We start from the raw sequence: 26,938 nt of genomic DNA on the forward strand, positions 1-26,938 counted from the left end.
CTACAGGAAAAGAGTGGCACAGCTAATTAGCATCTTCCTTTGTGGATTACTTTAATGGTATTGTAAATCCTAGTTCAGATTTCTCCCTGAGTTTTTTTTTTTTTCCTAAGACCTCTCCTCTTTTTATTGATGAATAAGACATTTTAGATAAAGATAACAAAGAAAACCCAATACAGTGAATCAGCAGAACTAATTCATTAGTCTTAGAGAAGTCTTTAAAAAGTGTTAACAAGAGCTAATTGCTTAACACTGTATTTCAACTATCGATTTTCTTTTCCTCTAGTAAGTGGCTTTATAATCTAGTCTTCTTTACACAAGAACAAAAATATCTTAAAAGCTATACATGTCATATATTTAACCGGATATGCAAGTGTTATCAGTTTATCAGTCAGTGTTGATTTACAATGGGAGGGCTAATCTTTCCTTTCAAGCACTATACAAAATAGCTGGTGTGAGAATGAGAAAGGAGGTAAAAAAAAAAAAAAAAAGGTTATCAGAAGTCTCCAAATCAGTGAATGTGAAAGGCTGGGTGGAAGAAAATGGGAAAAGGTAGCGTTGACCCCACTAGGGGCAAGAGAAAAGGCTGTAGGTGATGGCTGTGAAAACCTCATTTTGTTTCACAAGTTTCACATGTCAAAATTCTTCCCCTTTCTTGCTCTTTTGTAAGCTGAAGGGATGGGGACAGAGGAAAATAGGACTAGAAGAAAAAACCTAGCTGGGAAAAACAGTATTGATCTTTTTGTTCATTCTTTTTTTACTTTGTGAAAAAAGTAAGTTATTTTCAGTGACCTTCCCTTTCTTAAAATGTAACAGACTCGTGTATTTACCAAGTGATTCTTAAGAAAGCAGTTACCTAGTTTTGGTTTGATGCAGCCGAGATAAGTGCCAGAACAGTTAGTTCTGTAGCATGAAATGCCGCTCCATGAGAGTCAGTTTTCTATATAAACATCATGCAATAGAATACAGCACGCAATGGATTAGTATAACTATGATTTCTGGATGCTGTGAACGGGTAGTTCACCCTAGAAAACAAAAACACATGAGGGGAGAAAGCACAGTATTGATTGGGTGGCTAATGCTGCTGAGTGCTGACCATCATCTGCTGATGCTATATTGAATATCTCTGAGAGATGGATCGCAAGAGCTCTTCCAAGCCAGGGTGCTGCAATGCCTCGAGCATACTGTGTCTTGTGCTGTGAACAGCACCACTGACTTCCCTGCAGCTAGTCTGCATGTAACAAACGCTTTAAGGCCTAATCCAGACACTGAGCACCCCAGGAGTTGCAGAGGATTGTTCTTGCTTGCCCCATAATATTACAAATCAAAAACAAGAAGGCAGAGGCACCACACTCATTGTGGCTCGGTGAAAGGACATAATGCTACAAGCACAAATGAAAATACAAGAAATCTTCTTAAACACAAGAAATAATCTCTTTCCCACGAGGGTGGTCAAACGGGAAGAGGTTGTGGGTCTCCATCCCTGGAGGTATTCAAAGCCCAACTGGACACAGCCTGCTCTAGGTGACTCCTCTTCCGAGCAGGGGTTTGGACAATCTCCAGAGCTCCTTTGCAGCCTCAGCTCTTTTGAGATTATGTGAAACTGAAAAGTTCAACTGTCTTGTTTAAAGATTGAGCTTAGTATTTGTTGTGATAAACCTCGACAGGACCCAGCACACACAATCTTCTGTAATGATAGATGCCAAGTGTATGCAGACAGCAAAAGCAGATTGGGGTTCAGAAGAGAAAGATATCTCTTGCTGAGCAGAAATCAAAGACCTCATATGTATCTCCTCGTCTTCCTTTTGCTCCTCCCTTCCTTTCTTTTTTAATGCACTGTGTATTGCTAGTAGCTCAAGTATTTGTGGATGGCACTATTTTTATAGGACTGTGTACCAAAATTAAAGAGGTCAAATCTCATTATCACCTAGCTTTCGTTCTTATCTAGATGATGCCTGCATGGAGCTACTATATGCTTTGTGCTGGATTTGCAACTGTCTTCTCTTTGACACAAAACACATTTTCTCTTTGGGATGAAAACCCATCTCCCAAGGCTTTTCCTTGCCCATCCACCTGCTGAAGAAAGGCAGGCACTTGAGTCAGTTAATCCAAAAGAAAGAAAGGTGGAGGGGGGTAGAAGCTGGCTTGCCAAGAGTAAACAAATTCAGTTTTGCTCTTTCAGTTAGACATGAACTTATTCCCAGGACTTCTGCAGAGCCAAGAACAAAACAATGCTGGTGGTGCATGCAGGAAAAGTTAAAAACAGCTCTCTGTGGATTGATGGTGCACCACAACTTACTTCAGCAGATTTTAAGGAAGGAACTAGGGGGAAAAAAAATAAAGAAAAAAAAAAAAAAAGTAATCTAGAGCTTGGAAAGAATATATTTTCATAATAAACATATTTGTTATGGATGCTTAAAAATAACTTTTATTTCCAAGGAAAAGTTTCCAGATTAGTGTATGGACTGGTCTATTCTCAAGGAAGATCCTGTGTGTGACTTCCCTGCCCTCTTTCACCTGGTGATGCTACTCAGGGCAAGATTTTCTTTTAAAACACCTTTTCAGAGGTCAGCTTTCATGTATTTATTTTTCTTTGATGCCGTATTCTTCTCTCTTCAAGAGAAAAAAGAATGCATGGCTAATCCTCGCAGCCACTGAAAAATAACCGTGTGCTGCTTTAGGCAAATCACCTAGCTCAGGATGAAGGGAAGCGTGTAACGGGCAAACCACTGAGCTGAGGAACATTTCCGTGTAGCGGTTCACTGAAAAATAACCACTTGTGAATGCTGCAGCAAAATAAAGCATTCGGTATATGCTGAAGGGTGGGAGAGGTAGAAAACGCTTGCGGTACTGATTTTAAAAAGCTAAAGGCACTATTTTCACTGTGTCGCTGAGATCGCTCTACAAAGGGGAGAAATTTACACGTGCCGAGCTGCGAATCTCCTCGGAAGTGCCAACAGCCGCCGTTTGTGGGACTTTTACAACAATAAGCCCTATCTGGCCGTTGTTAGGAGGGGGGAGCCGAGTGTGACCGGAGGGGAGCAATTCCGTCAGCTCCCCCAGGCCAAGCGCGCCCGCGCTCCGCCTTTAGGAGAAGAAAAGGAAAAAAAAAAATAAATAAAGGTACAAAATATAAAATAACGGCGGAGAGGAGGCGCCCAGCGGCGGAGCCCCCGCGGGCCAACCTTCCTGTCAGCGGGCTTCCCGCGCGCCTGCGCGCGCCGCGGCCGTTAACGGTCGGGCTCCGAGCGCGCCACCTGCCGGCCGCCCGCGGCGCGAGGCGGAGCGCGAGCCGGGCCCGCCCCCCCCTCCTCCCGCCGAGCAGTGGGGGCAGGGCGGGGCTTCGGCGCTGGGAGGGGCTTAAACGGCCGGGCGGTGCCTGCGGGCGGAGAGGTGACGCCGCCCGGTGCCGATTGGCTGCTGCGAGCAGGGAAGCGGGGCCGGCCGCCGCCGCGCTCCCCGATAGGCCGGCGGCGGCGCGCGGAGGCGGGCCTCCGAGGGAAAGCGCGCCCCGATTGGCTCCCCGCCTTGCCCGGTTGAGGCGGGCGGCGCGATTGGCCGCTGGGGGCGGTTCCCGGCGGGCTGCCGGGGGCTGGGGGCCGTCTCGGCGGCGGCAGCGCAAAGTCTCGCGAGGGCGCGGGGCCGGGATCTGGCGGCTGCCTCCCTCCCTCCCTCCTCCCTCCCTCCTCCCTGCTCCCTCCCTCCTCCGGCTGGCTGCGAGGCGCTGCTGTTTGTGTGGAAGGGGGAGGAGGCGGCGAGGAGAAGGAAGGCAGGCGGGAGGCGCCCGAGCCCCGCCGGCGGCTGAGGGCAGCGGAGCCGAGCCCCTCGCGGCGGCCGCCGAGCGAGCGAGCGCCGTTCCCCTCCCCTCCTCCCTTTCCCGTTCCCCCCCCCCACCCCCTTCTCCCTTCCCCCCCGCCATGGCCTCGGGAGACACCCTGTACATCGCCACGGACGGCTCGGAGATGCCGGCCGAGATCGTGGAGCTGCACGAGATCGAGGTGGAGACCATCCCGGTGGAGACCATCGAGACCACCGTGGTGGGCGGCGAGGAGGACGAGGAGGAGGAGGAGGAGGACGAGTGCTGCGAGGACTGCGGCCCGCACCACCCGCCGCACCACTACCACCACCACCAGCCCATGATCGCCCTGCAGCCGCTCGTCTCCGACGGCGACCCGAGCGGGGCGGGCGGCGGCGCGGCGGGCGGCGGCGGGGGCCAGCTGCACCTCCACCACCACCACCAGGAGGTGATCCTGGTGCAGACCCGCGAGGAGGTGGTCGGCGGGGACGACTCGGACGGACTGCGCGCCGACGACGGCTTCGAGGACCAGATCCTCATCCCCGTGCCGGCCCCCGCCGGCGAGGACGAGTACATCGAGCAGACCCTGGTCACCGTGGCCGCCGCCGGCAGCAAGAGCGGCGGCGGCGGCTCCTCGTCGGCCGGCGGCGGGGGCCGCGTGAAGAAGGGCGGCAGCGGCAAGAAGAGCAGCAAGAAGAGTTACCTGAGCGGGGGAGGCGGCGGCGGGGCCGAGGGCGGCGGCGGCAGGAAATGGGAGCAGAAGCAGGTGCAGATCAAGACCCTGGAGGGGGAGTTCTCGGTCACCATGTGGGCCTCGGGTAAGTGCGCGCCCCCCCGCCGCCCTCCCCGAGCCCCGCGGGCCGCCCGGCCGCCGGCGGCCGGCGTTGTTTTGAAGGGAGGCCATGTTTTGGTGTGTGCGATGGGCGCCGCCATGTTCCTCGCCAGGGCAAGTATGGCGGCTCCCCCGAAAAGATGGCGGGGGCTGCGCTGCCGCCGCCGCTGCTCCTGCCCGGCTCCGCGGCGGGGGGAAGGAAAGATGGCGGCGGCCGCCAAGATGGCGGCGGCTGAGGGGGTGCGGGAGGGAGGGAGGGAGGAGGAGGGCGGGCGGCGGCGGCGCGCCGCTGGCTCCAGGACTAGGCCGCAATGGCGTAGTTTCTGCAGCAGGGGGAGGCGGGGTGTGCGGGCGGGCGCTCGGTGCGGGGCGAGCCCAGCCGCGCCGCGCTTCAACCCCCCCCCCCCCCTCCGCCCGTCCCCGCCCCGCCGCTTCTCCCCCCCCCCCCCCCCCCTCCCCGTTCCTTCTCCTCCTCGGCTCCCGGTCCCGGCCGCCGCTCCTCTCGCTCCGCCTGGGTGCCGATCGCGCCCGTTAGGCGAGGGGCGGCCCCCCCGCTGCCGGCTGAGGGGAGCCGGGATGGCCGGGAGGGGGGTGGGGGCGGCGGGGAAGCTCCGGGGCTTTGGGATAGGCGCAGCGGGGGCCGAGCGGGCTGGCAGCGTGTGTTTTTTGGGGTGAAAGCGTGTATTTTCGGTGTGGGAGCGCGCGTTTCCCAGTCGCTTTCCGTGGGAGTGTCTCAGGGAGGCAGGGAAGTCATGTGAAGATGCCCGGTATTATCTGCAGGGCTCGGGATAAGCCTGACATGCGCTTCCCATTTAAGCCGCCAACGGTTTCCTGACCCTTCGCTTCAAAATATGTAAAGGGAAGGATGTATTTCTTCTGTCAGCGGTACGCTGTGGCTGGTTTTCTTGCTTTGTTTTCTGTTTTCACAAAGAATTGTGTCACTGGAAGCTAAGGCTCTGTAGTCAAAGTTCTGGGCTAAAGTTACATAAGGGCAAAAAGCGGTCACTTCATGTACTACTTAAATTAGTACGGCTAATAGGCTGGTGCTCGGTTTTGCATATCATAGTTCTTGTGCGCTTTATAATTTGTAGCAGGGTATCAGATATTGGTTAAACTTCCGAAGTAGTTAAAAAAAAAAAAAATGTTGGCGGAATGTGATGCTTGTGAGTGACCAGTAGCTTTATTAGTAAGGGGAGTGCTGAAGGAAGAGTATATTGAGCAACTGGATTCTTTTGTCTGAAAAGACGCAGAGAACAGCGATTCTGATTTTTACTTTCTTTAATATAGGCGATTATTTAGCAAGTTTGACAGAGCGTGTGACACCGCTGATATACACTTAGTTGGTTAGGTAATGAGCCTGATCAGAGTTCCCTGCTTTTGGATGAACAGAGAACTTTCAGTTCGGAGTTTCCTGAATTGCTGTTCAGTAGAATGGGGTTCTATATGCTTCTGTGTATCGATGTACGTGACCTGAATTGAATTCGCATGCTGTCTCTTCTTAAAACTGACCATCCAAGAAAGACAAAAGAGAACAAAATACATAGTCTTCTGGTTTGTGGAAAGTACCTAAGGTAGTTGAAAGCAAGTCAATTTGTGGCTCGTGAGCTGGCAGGATATAGGGCCTCGCTTGTACTCAGATTCGGAGTGCCTGATAGGATGCTTCCGTAGAGCTGCGTGCTGATTATTGCTTGACTGAAACGAAGCGTGTGTGTAATCAATGCATCTGATTCTATTCCAGCTTACACAACTCTTACATCAGGATAGCCCTATTGATTGCAGTGGTTTTCTTCTTTGTGATCATGACCACGCAAGCTCAGACAGAACGATCTCCACTTGTAATGCACTGGGGATTGAATTGCATTGGTACATTCGGTTCAGTTATATTCATGCTGCAGAAAGATACAGAATACCTCTGCTAACTTGAATTCAAGAGGCAAAAAAAACCACAAACTCCCCAAAAGCAAAATCACAATATACTTAACAAAGGAAAAAAATATCCAAGTTTGACTTTCCTTCCCTGCACGCATGCGCATGAGCCTCCTCCCCCTATACTGTGCACCCTCCCACCCTGAGCTTGAAACAGCCTTTGGTTTAACCTCTTCAGCTAAGAGTGAAGCTTACTGAGCTTGTCGGGTAGGCTTTTATGCCTCTTAGAGAGTTTACTGAATGTTTTAAAAGTGGTCTGGAGTGGTTTGTGTTCAAACACTTAACTTTTGGTGCTTCATTATGTGTTTTCTCAAACTTGGGGGGGTGAATGCCAGAAAAAATCCAAAAGAGGCAGAAATGGAAGAAAAAAAAATTGCTGAATAAACTACCTGCTTACAAAAGGATAGTTAGTTGTACTAAAGTTTCCCTGCAGAATCAGGCACGCTTTATTTTGAACAAAGATAGTTGTTTTGCCTCTATTTTTTGACTTAATTAAAGACTTGCTTACACACTGATCTAATGGACTGTTTGAAATATTTAACAAAAAGTTTATCGAAAGATGACCAGTAAATAAGACCATGCATCGAGCTAAAACAATGAGTCCTATGTTGCTGTTCTTGGGTATTTGAACTGGGAACAAGGGCTCTTTGCTCACCGCAGTGTGCAAAGACAATATGGATTAATTACTCGTTACTGTTTTCTAGTGCTGCTACATTAGCTGTACCAAATGTAGCCAGTCATAAATCTTTGTCCCTAAGCATTTAACATACCTCGTAACACCTCTTGAAAGGTGTAGGAATAGCATGTGAAATATCCACTGATGTGATTAGAGTGGACTGTTCAATCCTGGTCTCGTTAATGTGGTTACTTTGTAGTTGCTCTACTGTTGTTGGCAACGGTTTGGACTCACCATAACTTCTCTTATCACCTTGGTATCTGTGGTGATATCAAACTTGTGACCCGTGATTACTTTAATTAAAGTGGTTGGTTTAAGAAAGGCTTTGTTCTAGTTCATGTTCGTTTTCCAGATCTTCAGAATGGAATCATTTGTCTTTCTTTGACTGTAGAAAATAGGCACCAAACAAAAGCATCAACTACGTGATAGTACCCAGCAATGGGGGGAGGAAAGGATTGATAGAAATTGCTTTCTCAGATTACATTGGAAGGTGGTGCTGAAATTCTGGCTTCACCAAATGCTGCAATCTTGAACAACTTGGGCTTGATATGGGGGGGAAAAAGTGTATTAGATAATGATTGTCAAGCTGCTGAATCTGAAATAGGCTGTGCTGGCACAAATTGTTATTGTTAGTATAGATGGCCTGCAAGCTTAGGGCTGAAGTAGCACAACCAACCTCAGCATTGCCCATAGATGTTACACTGCTGAAGTATCCTGTTTCTAGATGGGAAAGACAAATATACATACGTGTGTGGTTTGAAAATGGTTTGTGATGATCCAGAAAGCCTGTGCAGAGGGCCCATATTTGGAAATGCAGGGACGTCATGTTGGGTTTCCAGAAGGTTCTTCAAAGCCTCTTTGGGAGAGAAAAAGAAACCTTTAATTCCTTAAAGTAGAAGGGGTTCCATTTGGCTTTATCAGATTACAGGGGTGAGAAAAAGAATCATCAGCTATCTGAGCAGTTTTCTTCAGTAGTATAAGAGAGAGAGTCATTTAGTTCAGTCTTGGGCCAGTATCAAGGATAGCCAAAATTCTTTGCAATGACAAATGGGTAATGGGCTTCTTATATGAAAAAAAAAAAAAAAATCATAATGGAGGCAGAAAGTGTTTGTGTGGCTCCTTTAAAATGTTAAGATGGAAATCTATTTCTGATTCTGACTGACAGCAATACAGGCTGTTGGTATCCATAGGTGCTGAGTCTGCCCTAAGAATTTTGCCAGTGAACCTTAGAGGACAAGTACATATCGTAGATATTTTCCTGCGTCTGTTTTAAACATCTTTTCAGCTTTGAAAGTGAAATACGTGAATGTGATTCATCACTTTTATTGTATGGATGAAGTTGCCTCCTAGCCCATTGTCAAATGAAGATCCTCAGGCTTACTCCTAGACCTTTCCCTGCGAGGTGCTGATGATTCAGGTCAGAGTGCTTCAGCACAGTGTCTCACCAGCGTTACAGTCAGATGATGACTATTGATATATGCAGTGTTTTTGTCAGTTCATGTCTCCTTCAGCGGTGTGAAATATGAGATGGGTGACGTGGGGAAAGAAGAACCTGTTCTCCATCTGCGTGCAAGGCACTGCGGAGGGAAAGTAACTGAGTAGCCAGTTAGGTTAAGAAATGACATACTGTGCAAAATGGAATTTAACTTTCAGAAGCGTCTGCTAAATTACTGTATTATTTAATGAGCTAATTACGGTTCTCTGCTTCCAAACGTGACCAATGAAGTATTTTGCCTGAGGAGATTGTGATGTGGTAGCAATAACCAAGCTGTTGCCACAGTGCCTTGGTGCTGCGCAGTCGCTGAATGCATCCTTTATCATGTAATTGCATTTCAGCTGTTCCTAAAACAAATGTGCGTAACTGTGTGATCGTGAAAAGAAAATCTGAGCTTAACTGTTGTTCATCCTTTTAGTAAGAAGAGTGGCTGTTAACTTGGTACCTCGGGGAGAAAGCTCTAGGGTTAAGTCTCATTCCTTTACTAGCAAGCGTACCTTCTGAATTCCCATTTGTACTCTGTATGTACCACAGGGGAAATGTGATTGAATAACGTGTTCTCCCTGCCATGTAGTGAAGGAGGAGGATAGCTCAGAAAATGGGGGATCTTGAGATGAAGTTCCAAGGTTAAAACCAGAGTAACTGAGGCAGAAACAGTGATAGGACTTCTTGGGTTGAAAGAGTTGGGGAGAATGGAGAGCTGGCAGCTGGAGCTAGCTGCTGTTCCAGAAGCACATGAAATAACAAGGTCCTGAGGTGGATGAATTATCTGTGTAAAGATGGAGGAAGTTTGGTGGTAAGAGCAAAAGATAGTCAACAGAAGTCTTGGGATACAGATTCCACCATGCTTTGTCATTGTGATGCACACAATCTGCAGTTAGTGGTTTTATCCTGGTAGATTGGCTTCCTCACACCTGAATTGGTACCTGAGCTTGGTACCCTTAAAACTTCTGGTCATTTCACCAATCCAGGTATGCTTTAAGTGATTGTCACAAAACCCAGATGGCTAAAGTGCTGGACTTCCACTGGTCTGTGTATAAAAATATTCCTTTGACATACTTTGAATGCAAAAATGTGCAAAATATGTATTGCTTGTAATAGGGAGTGAGACATGCAGGTGGAAGGATGCGAACATGAAGATTTGTTTGTGCATGTCCTAGACAGATGCATAGAACAAACCAGTTCAGGGTGTCTGTCTTCCGTAGCTGGGCAGAAGAAGATGATGGGTGTGGAGAGTATCTGTTGTATTTCTAAGGAACCAATATTTTATAACCTTAAAAGATATGTGAATATTGGATGTAGGTATTAGTGACTGGTATCACACATTTCTGCAGAAATCAAGGATCAAGTAGTTCACTAATTGACGTACCTTCATCTCTGCAATGTATTTGAGAAGGTGGGACTGAAATCACGTTGCAAGTTCCTTACAGAAAGCTGCAATGGATCTAGCGGAACAAGGCTAAATACACTTAAGCAGAATGCTTAATGCCCCTCTAAATCAGTTTTAAGGGACAAAACAAAGCAGGTTAGGTAGTATATAGCAGTTAATTTTGTTTTTGCTGACTGGCTCAATGGCTCTGTCAGTATTTAGCTTGCCCTGTGCCTCCTTTGGACTGTACTCGTCCAGAGGTGTCACTAGAACTTGAGGGTAGCTGCGTTTTGCTTTGCTTCGGATGCAGCATGTATGAATTTCTGATGCTTTGTGAGAGGAGAAGGGAGAAGTACTTTGGATGTAGTTTGTGCCAGGACTTGCTTGAAGGCAGAAGGCATCAAGCAGACAGCAGACAACTTGTCCTGTTTGCAATGAGAGTGATGGTTAACTTGTCGGCGCGAGTGAAAGTTTGCTTGGACTTTAGCCTCTAAACCTTGAGCTGCCTAGTCCGGGTTGGTTGGGCATCGCAGTTTTAAACCTGTGATAAAGTTCTGCCTAGAAGACGTTGGTAAAGATCTTCCTGACTTCTCCCAGCGCGTGGGTTTGTTTGTTTATTCCAATGAGCTGATGGTATCGTGGGATGGCCTGTAACTAAGGTGTTGTGATGCTAAGGAGCTGCTCAAGTCTGCTGCTGCTTTCCATAACTGAGTTAGATCTGGTTCATACCCTAAGTTATCTTGAAGGCCCTTAGCCTGGGGTAAATGTTTTGTATGCTGTTGTTTTAGGCTGTTTTAAGTTAGTTTTTTAAACTGCAGGTATTTCCTGCTCTAGAGATGCATGTTAGGTGTTGTTTTTGTATAGGAAGACCGGAGTGCTTTTATTTTCACATAACTGTCAAGAACGTGTTAAGTGATACTTCAGCGTATTTTCTTCTCTATCAAGGTAATAGCATGTACTGATTTTTCATGTTTTACTCCAGCAGCCTAGCTAAAACACTGCTGTGGAATTGATTTCTGTTGGTGGGCTGTCGGGAAGGAAGGGCACTGAAAGCTGGCTGACTTTCAGTCTGACTCTCAAAATATCAAGAAGGCACAGTTGAGTTGTGAGTCTTTACGTTAGGGAAAGAGAAAATCTTAAGGAATGCATACAAAATTTCCCAGTTGACTCATGCATCCGAGCTGAGGCAGGAAATGAAAGCTCACTTCTGTTATACATGTCATCAGACAGTCAAACTGGAAGCTCTGGGAAGTTCTGGGGAGCTGCTGAAATGGCCAAATTGAAGGCAGCTGATCTCATTCTGGTCTGCAGCATGGAGGAGGCTCTGCGTTTAGCTTTCCGGTGTTCTGTTCTTCCGAGCTTCGTGGTGCCTTTTCTGCCTGTGTAGGCATTATGAAATACCTCTTCTCAGCCTTCTGACAGTTGGGAAGAACAAAGCGTTGCTGAATTAGAGGTTTATTGAATTGACTTTGTAACTCCTGCAGGTGCAGTAAAACTTGCCCTGTAATACTTGCTTAAGGTAAATTCAGTTGCTTTCTGTGAAGCATTGATAAAGACTGAAAAGTAATGCAATGAATGGAAAGATAGATTAAAGTGAAGGAAAGTGTCCAAATCGTCCATGTTGCAGTTTAATAGTGCAGATATTATTATTAGCTTATTAACACTGCTGCCTTTGCAGTGTTGAAGTCTGTTTTCCTCTTTGGCCATGGAAGGTATACACGAACTGCCATTTGATCTGGTAGATCAGGTTAAACCCCAAACTAGCAGTAACATTTCTAGAAATAGCTTAGTGGCCAAGAGTAAAAACAGGCATTACAAATTGCATAGAGATTTCTCCTTAGTATAGTTCTTCTATTTGCTTAGTCTTGTCTTCTTTTCCCTAACCAGAGCTACTGCATAACAAATACTATTATCTGTATTTGTGTTTAGGGGGGGAAAAAAAAGAAAAGGGAAATACTGCCTCATTTGTTCTTTGCCTTATGTTTTCCTATTTTTTTTTCCAAATTGGGGAAATACCGTTTCTATCCTAATACTGTTACTTTACAAAAAAATACAAAGTGATATTTTGCAAATACTTGGACTTAAAGTCTTCCTGTATAATGTGATTTGCAGGATCTTCCCATATACAGGGTAGGAGAAATAGTGCAGTGACAAGTTTATTAGCAGTTAGCTGAGGAGTTAGAGCTGTACGTACATCTGTTCTAGGTGTATTTTGGGAAGATGGTTTTTCAGGTGAGGGTGGAAAACAGGATTGGTGCTGTGTCCTTCCCTCAGCTGGTGTGAGTTGGGCAGTGAGGAGATAGGTGGTGGATGTTTCCATTCTCTCCTCTCTGCATCTCTCTGCTTTCTGCTGTAAAATAGCAAAAGGAGAGAGAGAAAATGTTGTGACACGTTCTGTGCTAGAATATGAGCTGACAGTAACAGCAGGTCTTCAACCTCATTTCCCCGCTGTCCTTAAGCAGAAATCCGCAGGAGGAGCTGTAGAGCAGCTGAAGTAGCCGTCTCTAACTGGCTTGCAGATCAAAGGTCTGAGCGATCCCTATCTGCTGTTTACACAGTAGAGTGGGAAATCGCTTAGGCTGCCCAGTGCCACAGAAGAGGAAGCCCCCTGGGGAGGGAGACAAGCTGCTTAGCTTTTTGCTTTCCCTCAGATCTGTGGGCGAGTGCTGAAAAACTTCAATTTTATGGGCAGGTGCTGAAGTCCATTAGCAGTTATTTTTAAAGTTTCTTGTCCCTCTGTGACATTTCTGTTGAGGGTCAAGGGACTCTGAGGACTCCGAAGCTAAAGATCAGTAGCCGTAATTTCTTAAGGTAAGTACCTGTCACTTCTCAGATAGGTTTGTTTGGTTACTGGTTGCTGTTGAGATCCAAAGTGGCTACAGTGGAGGGTAATCTTAAAGAGGTTAAGAGAATTAAATGTTTATGCATTGTTTCAGGAAAAGTGCGTTATCTTTAAAATGCAGCCGTCGTTCTCGTAGGATGGTTCTACTTATTTCCTTACTTGTCTGTGTTTAAGTAGATATGCAACTTAGGCTTTTGTTCCCACCTACTGTGTTCTTTCTGTGCTCATGTTGTAACTGTGCGGATGTCTTCTTGTTTTTAAACAATTAGTGTAGAAATCTGGGAATGCAATTTGTTTTCTTTGTGTACAGCAATAGTGAACTTAGATTGAGATGAGCCTGAAAATTTGTGTTGTGTTTTGATCTTTGTATGTACTGAATTGGGTATTTTATGTATTTCAGATGATAAGAAAGATATTGACCATGAAACGGTGGTGGAAGAGCAGATCATTGGAGAGAATTCTCCTCCGGATTACTCAGAGTACATGACAGGAAAGAAACTTCCTCCTGGTGGAATACCCGGCATTGACCTCTCAGACCCCAAACAGCTGGCTGAATTTGCTAGGTAAGTAAGAAGAAAGGATCTTCAAACTAAAAGAGCTTTCTTTCCACTGGTTTAATTAAGAAACTGTTGGGCAGAATAAATGATAAATTTAATATGGCTTGTTGTTCCTTTTAATCATCTTCTAAAACAAGGAACTTGATTCAGAATGGAGTAGTGAATAATGTATTAAAATAATTGGGTCCTGCATTCAGCAGGTGACTTCTGATCTTCAGCTCTCATTAGGCAAGGTGGGGCCTAAAGACATTAATATTCTGCATCTTTGATGTGAGAGAGTGCATCTTTCAGTGTCTCTGGTGACAAAGGATCAAATAAATGAAGTCTTGCATTCAGATCGTTCAGTACAAGAAAGCTAGGCTAACATAGTTAGTGAAGCCACTTCTGTTTTTCACTTGCTTCTCACTTCTGAAGCTCTCGGTTTTAAACACAAAAGCCCTGCTGAGCTGCTGGGTGTGGTGCCGAGTGCTCGGGGCAGGCTTGGCCACCAGAGGGCAACCGTGAGGTCACCAGAGAGAAGTCTGGTTTGGCACTGGATAGTTCTGACATTTGTGCAGTGCACTTGCAATTACAGAAGGCTTAATGCCTTTTTTTTTTTTTTTTTTTTCATACCACCAAATTTTTCCATTACTTGCTAGGTGACAAGGACTATTGACCCAAGTTCTGATCTAGCTTCTTGGTTAGGTGGATCTTGGTGTCCAGTGAGCTGTGTCTACTCTAGTCTCACCTCTTCGATCTTGCTACTTTTTAGAAGCTGCTTCTATTAGTCTGTGCTGTGATTCCACTGGAGAACTGCTCGTACAGGCTCTTCCCCCTGTTTGCAGTAAAGCCATTAAACTCTGAATACTGAAGGCTCTAAGTAAGAGACAGGGAACAAGCACTGTAAAACTATCTAATCTGGAAGTGTATTTTAAAAAAAAAAAGTCATGAACAACTGAAAAAGGGATTATTTTTTTTTTCCTGAAGTGGTGGGTGGTTTACCTATTGATGCTCTTGTTTACCTGATTTACTAGTAAAATGATCAAAATGAATGTGGTTTCCTCTGAGAATTGCTGAAAGGCTAATACACAATTTTCTGTGAAAGCAAATGTTTAAGTGGTATTCCGAACGTACATAGTGTTCTAATTCTAAAATGTTAGTTAAACGTTTCTGCTAATCATTTGCCTAGAATGTTTCTTTCAGTTATTTTAAAATATTTTGAAACCTTTTGTTCTGGTAAGCACTGAAGCACTAAATAGTTATCTTTTATCTTCTTCTGTTGTGAAGCTGAACTAGTTTCTTACAGGGTTTCCTTCATGCACATACTGAATGTTATTCTCCAGATCAGTCTGAGTACTTGAAAAGGTTGCCAGGATTTGGACTTCTTGAAATTACCAGACTGCTTCTGTGAGATATTTCTGCATACTTCTTAATATCATAAAAAGTACTGCATCTTTAGGTTTTAGTTAGTTTTCTGCTGAGAGAATAGTGGCACTTGGCCGTAATGTAAAATTTCAACTTCCTTGTTCAGGGTGGAATGTTCTAGGAAGTTACAGAGCTAGAATTTGTAGTGGATGATAGAAAGATTGAGTTTTATGTCTATTGCCTCATATTTTTCTGTTAATATATCTCTGTATAGCAGATAAAATCTGAACTGCTTCAGTCATAAGATGAACAAACATTGCTGAAGGTGACACGTGCCCAGTATCAATGTCCCCATGTTGCCCAAAGCCTACAAAAATTGTTCTGATAGCTTAATTGCAGGTATATGAAAACCTTAGGCATCTTCTGTTTTAGGAAAGCTTTTTTGATTTCTTGGTCAGAATCAATGATTGTCAAACCTTCACTCTTGCCTTAAAAAATAAAATTGGAAAAGAAAACAGAGTTAGTTGTATGTTAGATCTGAAATGATTGTGTATAGCTGAGACTGGTGCATGTGGGTGTATCAGAATACTGCTTGCTATGGTCTTTATTCTCTTGCAGAGAAATAAACATGTTGAAGGGACTTCTTTTAGCTAATAAGATGAATTCAGGCTCTGATTCCTCAGATCTCTTTTTGTACTGCTCAGTTGTCTTGTTGATCTACATATTGTGTATCACTGAAAGCCTTCTTGCGTGGCAAACCGAAAGAAAAAAACTGGTTTACTTGCATGAGAATTGGGTTTGGAGGTATAGGGTTTAGGAGTACAGTTGTATTTGTATTCCTAAAAGGATGTGTTATTTAGTGTCAAGTTCCCTGAAAGTTCCAAGCATTGCTTGAAGGATTACAGTATTCAGACTTCAAAAATTCTCAGCTGTATTCTGAAAGCTTTGACCAGCATGTTAAGTTTTAAGAGATTTCAAATTCACAAGTTTCATGTGGTATTGCCTTTTGTTTTGATGATGGGGAAAAAGTTTGTGCATAGTCCACATATAAGGAAGTATAAACAGGCTAGGAAAATCTAATACTAAGTTAATTTTGTGCAGTTGAAAACAAGCTATTTTGGGATGCTTTCCCATTTTCATTAAATTAGTTGGAAGAAACGTGCTATACATTTGTAAATCAGCTACTCAAAACCAGGCTAGATTCACTCTTTATACCCGTGCAGCTTATATTGATTAAGGGTAAATTGACTGAGACAGTTGCATTAATTTATGGGAACAGAGTTCTGAGGTTAACTTGAAATGGGCAAAGCTTGGGTAATTTAACTTGGGTAACTTAAAAGCTTTGTGGCCTCCTAATTAAAATCCATGTTGGAATTTAATTTTAGTAGTAACCAATTTCAGGCAGGGGTCTGGAGTTCTGAGTCTGTTTAGTGAGGGGTAAAGTGGGGTGGTCTCAACGATGCTTGAAGTCTTCTGTAGTGCTGCAGCCTTACAAAAAGCATTTCAGAAGCTGCAGAAATTCAGCACGTGAAATGGGCACCACTGCTGCTCAGCAGCTAGGTGGCACCAGTGGAACGAGCGTTCATGCCATCGAGATACTGCTGGATTCTGTTGCCTTTTTGGTGTGTCATTGAGTCACATAGCAGGAATCTGGGCCCTTTAACTGGAACCTCTGTACTGATTCCTGGAAAGGTTTTTCTACATCCTGAAACTATTGAAAACACTGCAAATAAACAAACTGCATCAGAACATTAAGATCTGCTTAGTAATTCATAGATGAATGACTATAAATTATACCTGTTGGGCAACTTCCTTCCACAAATTACTGCATTCTATTGCACAACTCATGCATTTTCTCTACTACGCTTTAAAAATTCAATAAAAGTAAAAATGGATTTGTGTATTTCTCTAAGGCAGTCAGATCAGAATGCGAAACATTAGTTGTCAATGATCTGCAAAGAAGGAAATAAAACCTCATAAATTACCTCATTTTTCTTTCAATACCTTTTGGCTGGGCCATTGAAAGTCCATTAAGGTGAAATAAAATCACAGAATCACAGAACTGTCTAGATTTGAAGAGACCTCCAAGACCACAGAGTCCAACCTCTGACCTAACACTAACCAGCCCTCCACTAAACCATATCCCTAAGCTCTACATCTAAACGTCTTTTAAAGACCTTCAGGGATGGTGACTCCACCACTTCCCTGGGCAGCCTGTTCCAATGCCTAACAACCCTTCAGTAAAGAAGTTTTTCCTAATATCCAACCTAAACACAACCCTGGCGCAACTTAAGCCCATTCCCCCTCGTCCTGTCACCAGGCACATGGGAGAACAGACCAACCCCCACCTCGCTACAGCCTCCTTTAAGGTACCTGTAGAGAGCAGTAAGGTCGCCCCTGAGCCTTCTCTTCTCCAGGTTGAAAACCTTTGATGAAGGCTGAAAACCTTGGATGAAACCAGGTTGAAAATGTTTCATCCAAGTCTAACCTGATTACAAGTTGCTCTGTAGTTAGATGTGAAGCAGTCATAACTGCTTGGAGAAGTAACAGATGTGTTTCTAGTTGGTGCATATGGTAGGCTTCTTTAAAATTCCCCCAAACAAATCCCCTTGAAAACTCCTGTCTGCTCTCTTGATAGATGACTGAACTGGCTAGAGACAGCACAGTACAAATATAAAAGTAAAGTAAAATACAAAGAAATAAAAAGAGAAGTTGGGAAATTGGCACAGTAACGGGTCGTAGTGGTAAAAATTATCCTCTCTGTGGCTTTATCTTCTGCTCCTCTTGGTACCTTTCCTGGAAGAGAGCCATTGGAGGAAGTGCCCCTCCTGTTAAGACCACTTTCCAAAATGGATAGAAAACAAAGGCGAGGTAACTGTGTTAGAGTTTGAAACTGGACACCCTTCTTAAACATGACAAGGCACGCTGGTCACCTAGCTTTATGATTTAGGCCTCTTTCTAAGGTATGTGCTTTTGTACTGGTCTTGTTCTTGTTCCAGAGACACTTAAAGGGCAGTAAACTGACAATTGCTTTACCCCAGGCATTACTCAGGGGGAAGGGAAATCTCTTGCTCTGTCTCACGCTGCTAAGGTCACTCTCTGTGTTTACATACATGATGTTCTGCAAACTGGAACAAAACCAGTAACTATTTTTGCTGGAACCTTGGAACAAAAGGGAACAGTTTAATTTTACAACAGTTCTGGGCCGAGCTGCGTCGGAGGCTAACTGTGGGCTCTTTGATTGTAGGTAGATTCCTAGGACACCTTGTGGCACTCCCTTTGTGTCTGTTTATCCAGAAGCCAGTCTAGCCAGTTTCAGGAGCTCTTTAGCACAAACGGACCACTTGTGGTACTTCTGCCTCAGCAGGGCACCATGAAGGGTGTGACAGTGAGGGAACAGACCAGAAGTGGAAGTGAACCTGTAGAGAATAACTTCCTCCTTTTCTAACCATTCATAGGGATGCGGTCATCAGTAGAGGTGAATTATCGCTGTTGATCATCAGAGACCTCCAGGAAGTGCAAAAGAAGTTGCCAGAGAGAGAGTAATGCTGTTTAGGTTTCTATAGAGGGAGAAGAAAAAAATATGACAACACAGGTTTAACAGGAAGAAAAAAAAAAAGATACCGAAAGGGAGGGTGGATTTCTATACTGTTAGTTGCTTTTGACTGCTTTATAGCACTGTTTCTGTGGCTAACTTGTTAAAAATCTGATTCATCTCCAGCATAATTGTTTGTGGAGATTGACAGAGCTTTGATGCAGAGGTTCTCCTGGAAGGAACAGCTCCTGCAGGTCAGCAGGGCAGTGAAAGGAGGTAGTTAGCTGAAACTGTCACTGCAATATTAGAAAGAAACTTTGTTTTGAGGAATGGTTAATACCTGTGATTTCACTCCAGCAATGTGATGCTTTAAATACAAGTTATCAGACTTAGCCTTTAACTGCACTGTCCTGTACCTGGGTCTAAAAGGTTACACTTCCATTTTTTTAATGGTCTGCAATTGTTACTGCTAGACCTGGCCCACAGAAGCTTGCTGCAGAAATGGGAATTCTGGTCTTGCCATGGAAATGGGCTCTGTGCAAAGGCAGCTGTTTTGGAAGTTCCACCCAGGTATTAATGTGTGCCTCTATAGTCGCTTTAAATAGCGGTATCTGCTAGAGTTCTGGTTTTGGTCAGTGTTTCAGGCTAAGAAAACTTGGAGGGAGCTGGTAGGGATGCTCTACTGGGTGGGAGCCAGATGTCTAACCACCAGCATCTGATGATGTCATGGATGTTGATTTTTGGGCTTAAGGGCATTTTGTTTTTAGGGTCAGGGAAATGAGTTGGTGTTTACCAAGTTGATAGCATTAGAAGCGAGGCAGGGATTTGTGGGACCGGATTTGTCTGCTAAGGGTGTCTCTAATGGCATTAAAACATGGCACTGTGTTCTCTCATGTCATGTATTACCAAAGCACTTTGTCTTTTGTCCACATTGGCATTACAGACACACACTTCTATGCTTTGTCTTTCTGTAAAACAGAAAAAATGAGATGCAAAGATGAAATAAGGAAAATCCAATGTAAAGGGTAGTTAAGTGTTCTGTAGAGCTACTGTAAAAATAAAATAAAAAAAAAAGCGTGTGTTTTGCCCTACAGCCTCAGAGTCAGGAAAGTTAAGGTAATAAAGGTGGTCTGCACAAACAAAAATAGTTTTTGTCCAAGATTGAGATTTTTAGGCATGCTGTTGGTGATGGGATGAGAGGAGCTCTGTCAACAGAAATACCTCACGCCTGTTTTTAAGGGGTTGTTGGATATGATAATCTCCAGTTCCCATATTTTTGTCATGCATGTATTAACCCTTGCAGGAGGCTGCAGTGTTCTTCAGTTAGCCCTGCACATATTCGGTGTAGTCCGGAGATGCTAAGCAAGCAGGAGATTGTTAAAAGTCCAGGCAGAGAAAAGAATAAATGTAGCCACTCAATCCTTATTTTTTACGCTGTGCCTGTGCTATGTCTGCAACATGGAGAGGAGTTGGATTGTTTCTGAAAGACAAATGATGGCCCACAGAGCCATAGGAGACTTCTCCATCACGTACTTACGTCTCTGTTGGTGGTTCTAAGGAGATTTCCCTGGATCCAGTTTTCAGGAATTCTCAGGGAGGTTTTTCACTGCTCTGGCCTTAATTCAGCCTCAGGAGGCCTTCCTTTCCTGTCCTCTCTCCTCTATCCATGTGAATGACGCAAGTGAAACTGCAGATTTCAGTCCTACTTACTTATATGACAGCATCAAAGAATCCTGGAACCTACCTGCAAAGAAACAAATGCTTATATGGTCAAAATAAAGAGTTTTTAGCTTATTTTCCCCACAGCTCTTGGGGGTTGTTTTGATCATTTAGAAATTGTGTTTTAACCAGATCGATTGTTAAAAATGCATGTTAAAAATACATGTCAGTCTGTTTTCAGGGACTGTCCTAATGGGGATTAAATCGCTCTGGGATAGCAACAGATCCCTCTGCTTATTAATGTTCATAGTAGCAACTCTGCTCATTGTAATTCTTTTGTTAAATTCAAGGCACTCATCTCTTTAACTAGCAAAAACACGAGAAAACCTTTTGTTTAACGTGAGGTAGCTACCTGTCATATCTGTTGTACAGAGCTATCTTGTACTGTGTTACCAGGAAAAAGAGTTGAGGAACTTGACTAAATGGTGTAGCTCCCCTTCTCTGGCAGGGTTTTGGAATGTGTTAAAATCTCATACCTTACTTAAGTGAATCTCCAGCTGTGTGGTGCATTTATGAATTACTTACACTTACATACTTACATTGGAATCTGCTACGCTAATCATGCCATTTATTTTTGATATTTTTGAAGACCGTGTGCGCTACAGATTTTAGATACAAGGATAGGTAAAGGGGCAGTGTGCAACTTCCCAGGTTACTGCCTACACACCTGTCTCTTTTTGGACATTTAGACAGATTGCGATTAGAGCAAGACTGTTCTAATGTCATTGTCTACAGGGAGTCTTACGACTGTACTTGAAACGCCTAATTTCTGTGCAAGCATTAACTTGCTGGGCTCCATCAGTGGAGGTTAATGGCACAGATAAGGTAGTGGGATACCTCTGTTAATGGCTAAAATTAAGTAGATGATTGCTTGTCAGTTGACAAGAGTGGAATCCATGTGTACAATAGCTTGACGTAAGAATAATTACAATTTCTGTGGTTAAAACAGATGTCTGCATTGTCAGTGTAGATTCCACAACTTGCCTGCCTTTTCTGCTTCTGTAGAGTTTTGTTCTGAAGCTTTGTGTGATGAAACTACTGAAGAATGATTGAAACTACTCTGTCCTTCATGTCTGAATATATGGCTACGTGCACACATGGCTACGTGCACAGAAAGAATGGAATTGTCAAACAAAATGTCCTAATTATACTTAGTGTAAGTCAGGAAGAACCTTATTTCCACATACTCAGAACTAGGAATGTAGCATTAAATGTCTTATTCAGTGTTTGAGGCCCTTCTAGAAAGTTGGGCTTTCCAAATACCAAAAACCACTGTTCCTATTATTTCAAGAGTTCTAAAAATATTAAAAAGAGTATTACTGATGCACATAATACTATCGAATAAATGTGTGTATTATGTAGGCAGTTGAGGGAGAAGAGCTGTCTACCCATGTTGTTCTACTAATGTTTTTTTCTTCTTTTTAAGAATGAAACCAAGAAAAATTAAAGAAGACGATGCTCCACGAACGATAGCTTGTCCTCACAAAGTAAGTGAAGTGCTCAGCTTCTGACTAGATAGTGATTTGTAGATCAGAATTTTATTCTGATGTTCTCTTGAGAATAAGCAACATGTCTTGTTGTAAATAAATTATGCTTGATTAACTGTATTGAAGTTATCGCTCTTACAAGGCTTCCTTGAAAACCTTTCACTGAATATTATTCCCATTCCTTGTCTTAAGGTTAGTGCATCCCTAATCTTCTGGTAACCATGATGCACAGTCCCTAACATGCTGGTTTTACTGTTGTGATTTCCTGCCACCCAAGAATACATACTTGAAAGAATGTTCTGAAAGCTGTTCAAAGTACGTTCCTAAGATCTATATATTGTCTTCTTGGAAGCTATGACAGATTTGGGAGTCTAGATCAGGAATCAGCAATCTATGGAGCAGGTGCCAAACTTAGCATTATTGGAAGACTTTGAATTACATTCCACAGAGCTGGCGGGTGCATCGTTTTGAAAGAGAGAGGGACATCTCACAGATATGATTCTGAAGAAACACGATTCTGATCTGCTGGTAGTGGGGAGGCCACTGTCTTGAATATATGTTGCCAGTCACTTAAATTGGTAGCATCTAGTTTTAATGGATTACCCAGCTTCTGTAGATCTTCTGTTAGCCAACTTAATTTGTAACGAAAAAAGACAAATACAACCTTGCTGACTTCTGGTCTAGATGGTGTGAGCATAAGTAAGTAGTGAGGGCAGATAGCTAATAGTGCGTATGGGAGAGCATGGATAAAAGGCTTCTTCCTGAAAGTGGTAGCATAAGAAATTTTCACTTAATGGATTCCTCTTTGTGCTTATATTGATTTCCAATTCTTTACATTCTACATATCATGTTTTTACTGTCATCTAGTGTGTGATGATACAAGAACACTTATTCTTTACAATGCTGAAGAATGCTGCCTTCATTTTTGATGTATTTTTTCATAGCCTCAATTTAATTTAAACAGAAAAAAAAAGAACACTCAATCCTTCCATCTTCTCTCCTTTCTGATGTTTCTGGGCTATGTGTATTTATGAGTTCAGTTTAAGAAAGGAACATATTGCAGAAGATGTAACTGTTCCTCTCAGAGGCAAACAGGGACTTGAAATAAATGCATGCAAGTCCACGGTGTGCTTATTTTGGTGCAGCACTTCTTAAATTAGTCAAAGAAATTCTAGTACCTGAAGAGAGAACTCCTCGAAAGTATTAGTTTTCCATTTTTAAGAAATAAGGCATGTTTAAATGTGAAGATTAGTTTTGAAGAAATAACTTCCAAAGAGGACGCCTGTAGAATTGAGTATTAGCAGTTGATTGTTCTATAGGTACTGTTATTGAACTTTGTGCCTCCTAACCCTGCAGTGTTGGTAGACTAATTTTTAGGTAAGCTGAAACAGCATCACTTGGAGTACAAATAGAATTTACAGATGTTAATAGGATTTCATGAGGAGTTGTGTGCTGTGAGAAGTACATTTTTAAAACCTAAGATAGTTGTCTATTGATCACTGCTAAAAGGTGAATAAAGGCACAGAAATGTTGAATAAGAGAGCCACAAGCCGCTGCTGGCTTAAATTTACCCTGGAATTCCTGTGTTGATGCAGTGCGTACCCCAGATTAAGACCTCTGACATGATACCTGAGTTCAAGTGAGTATGACTAGGTTGAGTCGACAGTAACTCGAGAGATCCATCTGCCTGACTCAGTTGCCCAGTATCACTTCATGGGTTTAAACTAGAATTGGTGGTTGTCTCTTTCTGTGCCACAGTGGGTAGTGATCAGTCTGCTGCTGCAGGTGTGGGCTGGGTAGTTCCTGTAAGCGATGTTCTGGAAGCCCTTGTACTCCATTTCTTCTCAGGAATGAGAAGGACAGAAGCAAAAGGATGGAATGTTGGAAGACAGAGCAGGGCAGATACAAGTTGGTGCTAGAGAATGCTCTAATGTACCACAGCATATAATCTATCAGATTGGAGTACTGTAGTACTCAGTGTATAGCATATCAAAGATGATACCATAGATAGCTATGAACTACCATTCTGTCAGTTTTTTTTGTTTTTTTTTTTTTTTTCTGAAGGTGTTTTTGTTAGCATATTCACTTGCTTCTAGCAGAGCTGCATCTTTTCCACAAGACTGTCCTATTATTCATTTGACTGCACGTGGTTTGTAATACTAAGAGAAAGAGAGGTATTTTGTTTTGTTTTACTCAGCTTTTCATATTATTAGTTTTCATGGTATTACTTTTATTTGTTTATTTTGAAATATATGCAAGGGGTCTGCTTTACAGGGACAACTTTTCAGAAAGTATTCAGGATATGAAAGCATTTTAAATGCTTAAATGCTTGTACTGTAGCAGGTAAAACTTAACAGAACTAGCTTATCTACTAACTGAGTTTCACTGTTCTTCTTTAAGGGCTGCACAAAGATGTTCAGGGACAACTCTGCCATGAGGAAGCATCTGCACACTCATGGCCCTCGAGTACACGTATGTGCAGAATGTGGCAAGGCCTTTGTGGAGAGCTCGAAACTAAAGCGACATCAACTAGTTCATACTGGAGAGAAACCCTTTCAGGTATTGTTAACTTGCAAACCACAATTTATTTCATAAAATTTGTGTAGGCTATATAACCTCTTTTCTACATCTCTTTGGGGATACTCTTTATTTTGTAAAATCAAATGAAGCACTGAATGATCATCTTTAAAATTGGAAGTCACCTTAAATTAATTAGGCTGTCATTTATCTACTTCTGTGGACATAGAAATAAGCAAATTGTTTGTACATGAGAGATATACGTGAGAGATACCTTCCAAAACATAATGTGAAGTTACTCACTTGAAAAACGAAGTTTGCAGTTACTCCTGAAAGAGGAAAATGTCTTTTTTCCTCCTTTTCAACTTCCCATATTACACAACTGACCCTCAGGGCTGTGTGCTCATTTGACTCATAATACTAATTTCTAGTAGTGGATATTAATCAATTTTGAGGACAGTGATGGTAGTTACTGAATCTCTTTCCATTCGTATCAAGTCACATGAGCTTCTGCCACCAGAGGTCTCCAGCCTACTTCATATGATATTTCTCCTTCACATAAATATTCTTCACATGTATTCATAGCTTTGAGCATACTGTGTTCGTCAATACTTATGTACTTTTTTGCAGATTTTTTTTTGAAAACTGAATTATTTCAGAAATTTGCAGTTCTTAGACACTCAGTTAGATGTGCATGCTTGAGCTGCTTTGTGTTTCCTGATTAGTATTTGCAGTTAAACATGCTGCTCTTTGTATTCTGAGCCCATCTTGGAAGTAAAGCTAGTAAAATGAGCAAATCTTTACAAATTATTACTGAAAGGGAGAAATCTGATGTGGGACTAGTACAGCTAGCAAAATACTGTTTTAGGTGCAGGGAGCAGTGTGTTTTTTTTTGGTTTTAGCGAAAGCATTTGCTTGCAAGCTAGAATTTATTTTCCTCTTCTAAATCTGCTATACTACTGTGGTAAAACAACCTGAAGTATTGTTTAAATGCAATTTAAAAGTAATGCCCACAGCTGCACTTATAATAATATTCAGCACCTGGCTTTGTGCTTGTGCAGTGTAGGGTATTGTTCAAATCTATGATTGAAATGGGTGGTGCTTTTATTAGCTAATAGAATGTGTCTTTTCCTTTCAACAGTGTACGTTTGAAGGATGTGGAAAGCGTTTTTCACTGGACTTCAATTTACGCACACATGTGCGAATTCATACTGGCGACAGGCCCTATGTTTGCCCATTTGATGGCTGCAATAAGAAGTTTGCGCAATCAACTAACCTGAAATCTCACATCTTAACACATGCTAAGGCCAAAAACAACCAGTGAAAGTTGGAGGAAAAGTTGTTGAACTCAAGCATCTTACAGGAAATATGAATTGGAAATAAATACGCCTCCCCTTTGTATATTGTTTCTAGGAAAGAATTTTAAAAAAAGAACCCTACAAACCTAAAGGACATGTTTTGATAAGTAGTGAATAAAAAGCAAAAAAGAAACAGAAAAACTTTAAGGTGACATTGCTAAGATGCTCTACCTTGCTCTGTAATGCCGTTTCAAGAACACGGTGTTTTGTAAAGTGACCCTGACCGGAGGGGTCCGTTCATGAACTTGCATCAAAAGAGACAATTCTTTATACAACAGTGCTAAAATTGGACTTCTTTTCACATTCTTATAAATATGAAGCTCACCTGTTGCTTACAATTTTTTTAATTTTGTATTTTCCAAGTGTGCATATTGTACACTTTTTGGGGATATGCGTAGTAATGCTATGTGTGATTTTCCTGGAGGTTGATAACTTGCTTGCGGTAGATTTTCTTTAAAAGAATGGGCAGTTACATGCATACTTCAAAAGTATTTTCCTGTAAAGAAAAAAGTTATATAGGTTTTGTTTGCTATCTTAATTTTGGTTGTATTCTTTGATGTTAACACATTTTGTATAATTGTATCGTATAGCTGTAATGAAATCATGTAGTATCAAATATTAGATGTGATTTAATAGTGTTAATCAATTTAAACCCATTTTAGTCACTTTTTTTGGGAGAAATACTGCCAGATGCTGATGTTCAGTGTAATTTCTTTGCCTGTTCAGTTACGGAAAGTGGTGCTCAGTTGTAGAATGTATTGTACAGGCACTGACCTTTTATTAACACCTGATAATATGTACATCCCATGTAATAGAAAGGGCAACAATAAAACAGTGGTCCTAAAGAAAGAATATGGCAGAAAATGATCTGTAAGCACAGTCTCTTTTGTTGTCCAGAGCAATCCTAGTCCCTCTTGACCTCCCAGAAACTGGAAGCTAAATAAAGTCAAGTTTCCTTTACTTTGCATTTCATTACAGTCAGTGATTTGTGATGAAATCACTTAATGCCACATCAGGTGGTATGCCTAAACAGAGCTGGTGAATATAATGCTGTTTTCACGTGACATAGACTTCCATTAACTGGAACAATGGATTTGGAGACCTGGCAGTGAAGTGAGGAGATTTTGGTTTGCCTGGACAGTAAGCAGGTGAAACAATACAGTGAATAGTTAGACGGGCACCTTTGCTTAGTAAAGGTAAGGAATTTTGGAGGTTTAAATACAACAGCAGTAGGAAGTAGGGGAACCAGTTGTGTTTGGTCATACCAGAAAAAAGAAAATGGTCTTTTTTTTTTTTTTTGGCTAACTGAATATAATGATGAAAGTTCTTGGAACATCCTTGGACACCTTTCATTTCAAAACAGGAACTCATAGTTCTCAAAGAACTTGATGGATTTTTGGATGGTCTAACTAAAAGTGGGTACTACTCGTTTTGTTCAAGTGTTCAAATAAGAAACTTGCAGATGCTATAGTAAAATGTGACAGACAA

At 42.8% G+C, this 26,938-nt stretch overlaps 1 protein-coding gene across 1 annotated transcript; it reads left to right on the top strand.

Annotated features, from left to right (window-relative positions):
- The first annotated feature begins 3,616 nt into the window (after positions 1-3,616).
- On the top strand, positions 3,617-26,410 carry YY1 (YY1 transcription factor). Its single transcript, XM_084519960.1, has 5 exons — positions 3,617-4,611; positions 13,334-13,496; positions 21,515-21,575; positions 23,976-24,134; positions 25,234-26,410. Exons 1-5 carry the CDS (start codon positions 3,915-3,917, stop codon positions 25,414-25,416), a joined length of 1,263 nt encoding a protein of 420 aa, XP_084376086.1. The 5' UTR covers positions 3,617-3,914; the 3' UTR covers positions 25,417-26,410.
- The last annotated feature ends 528 nt before the right edge of the window (positions 26,411-26,938 follow it).

Source organism: Aythya ferina, assembly GCF_964211825.1.
Source record: "Aythya ferina genome assembly, chromosome: 5".
In the NCBI taxonomy this organism is placed as follows: domain Eukaryota; kingdom Metazoa; phylum Chordata; class Aves; order Anseriformes; family Anatidae; genus Aythya; species Aythya ferina.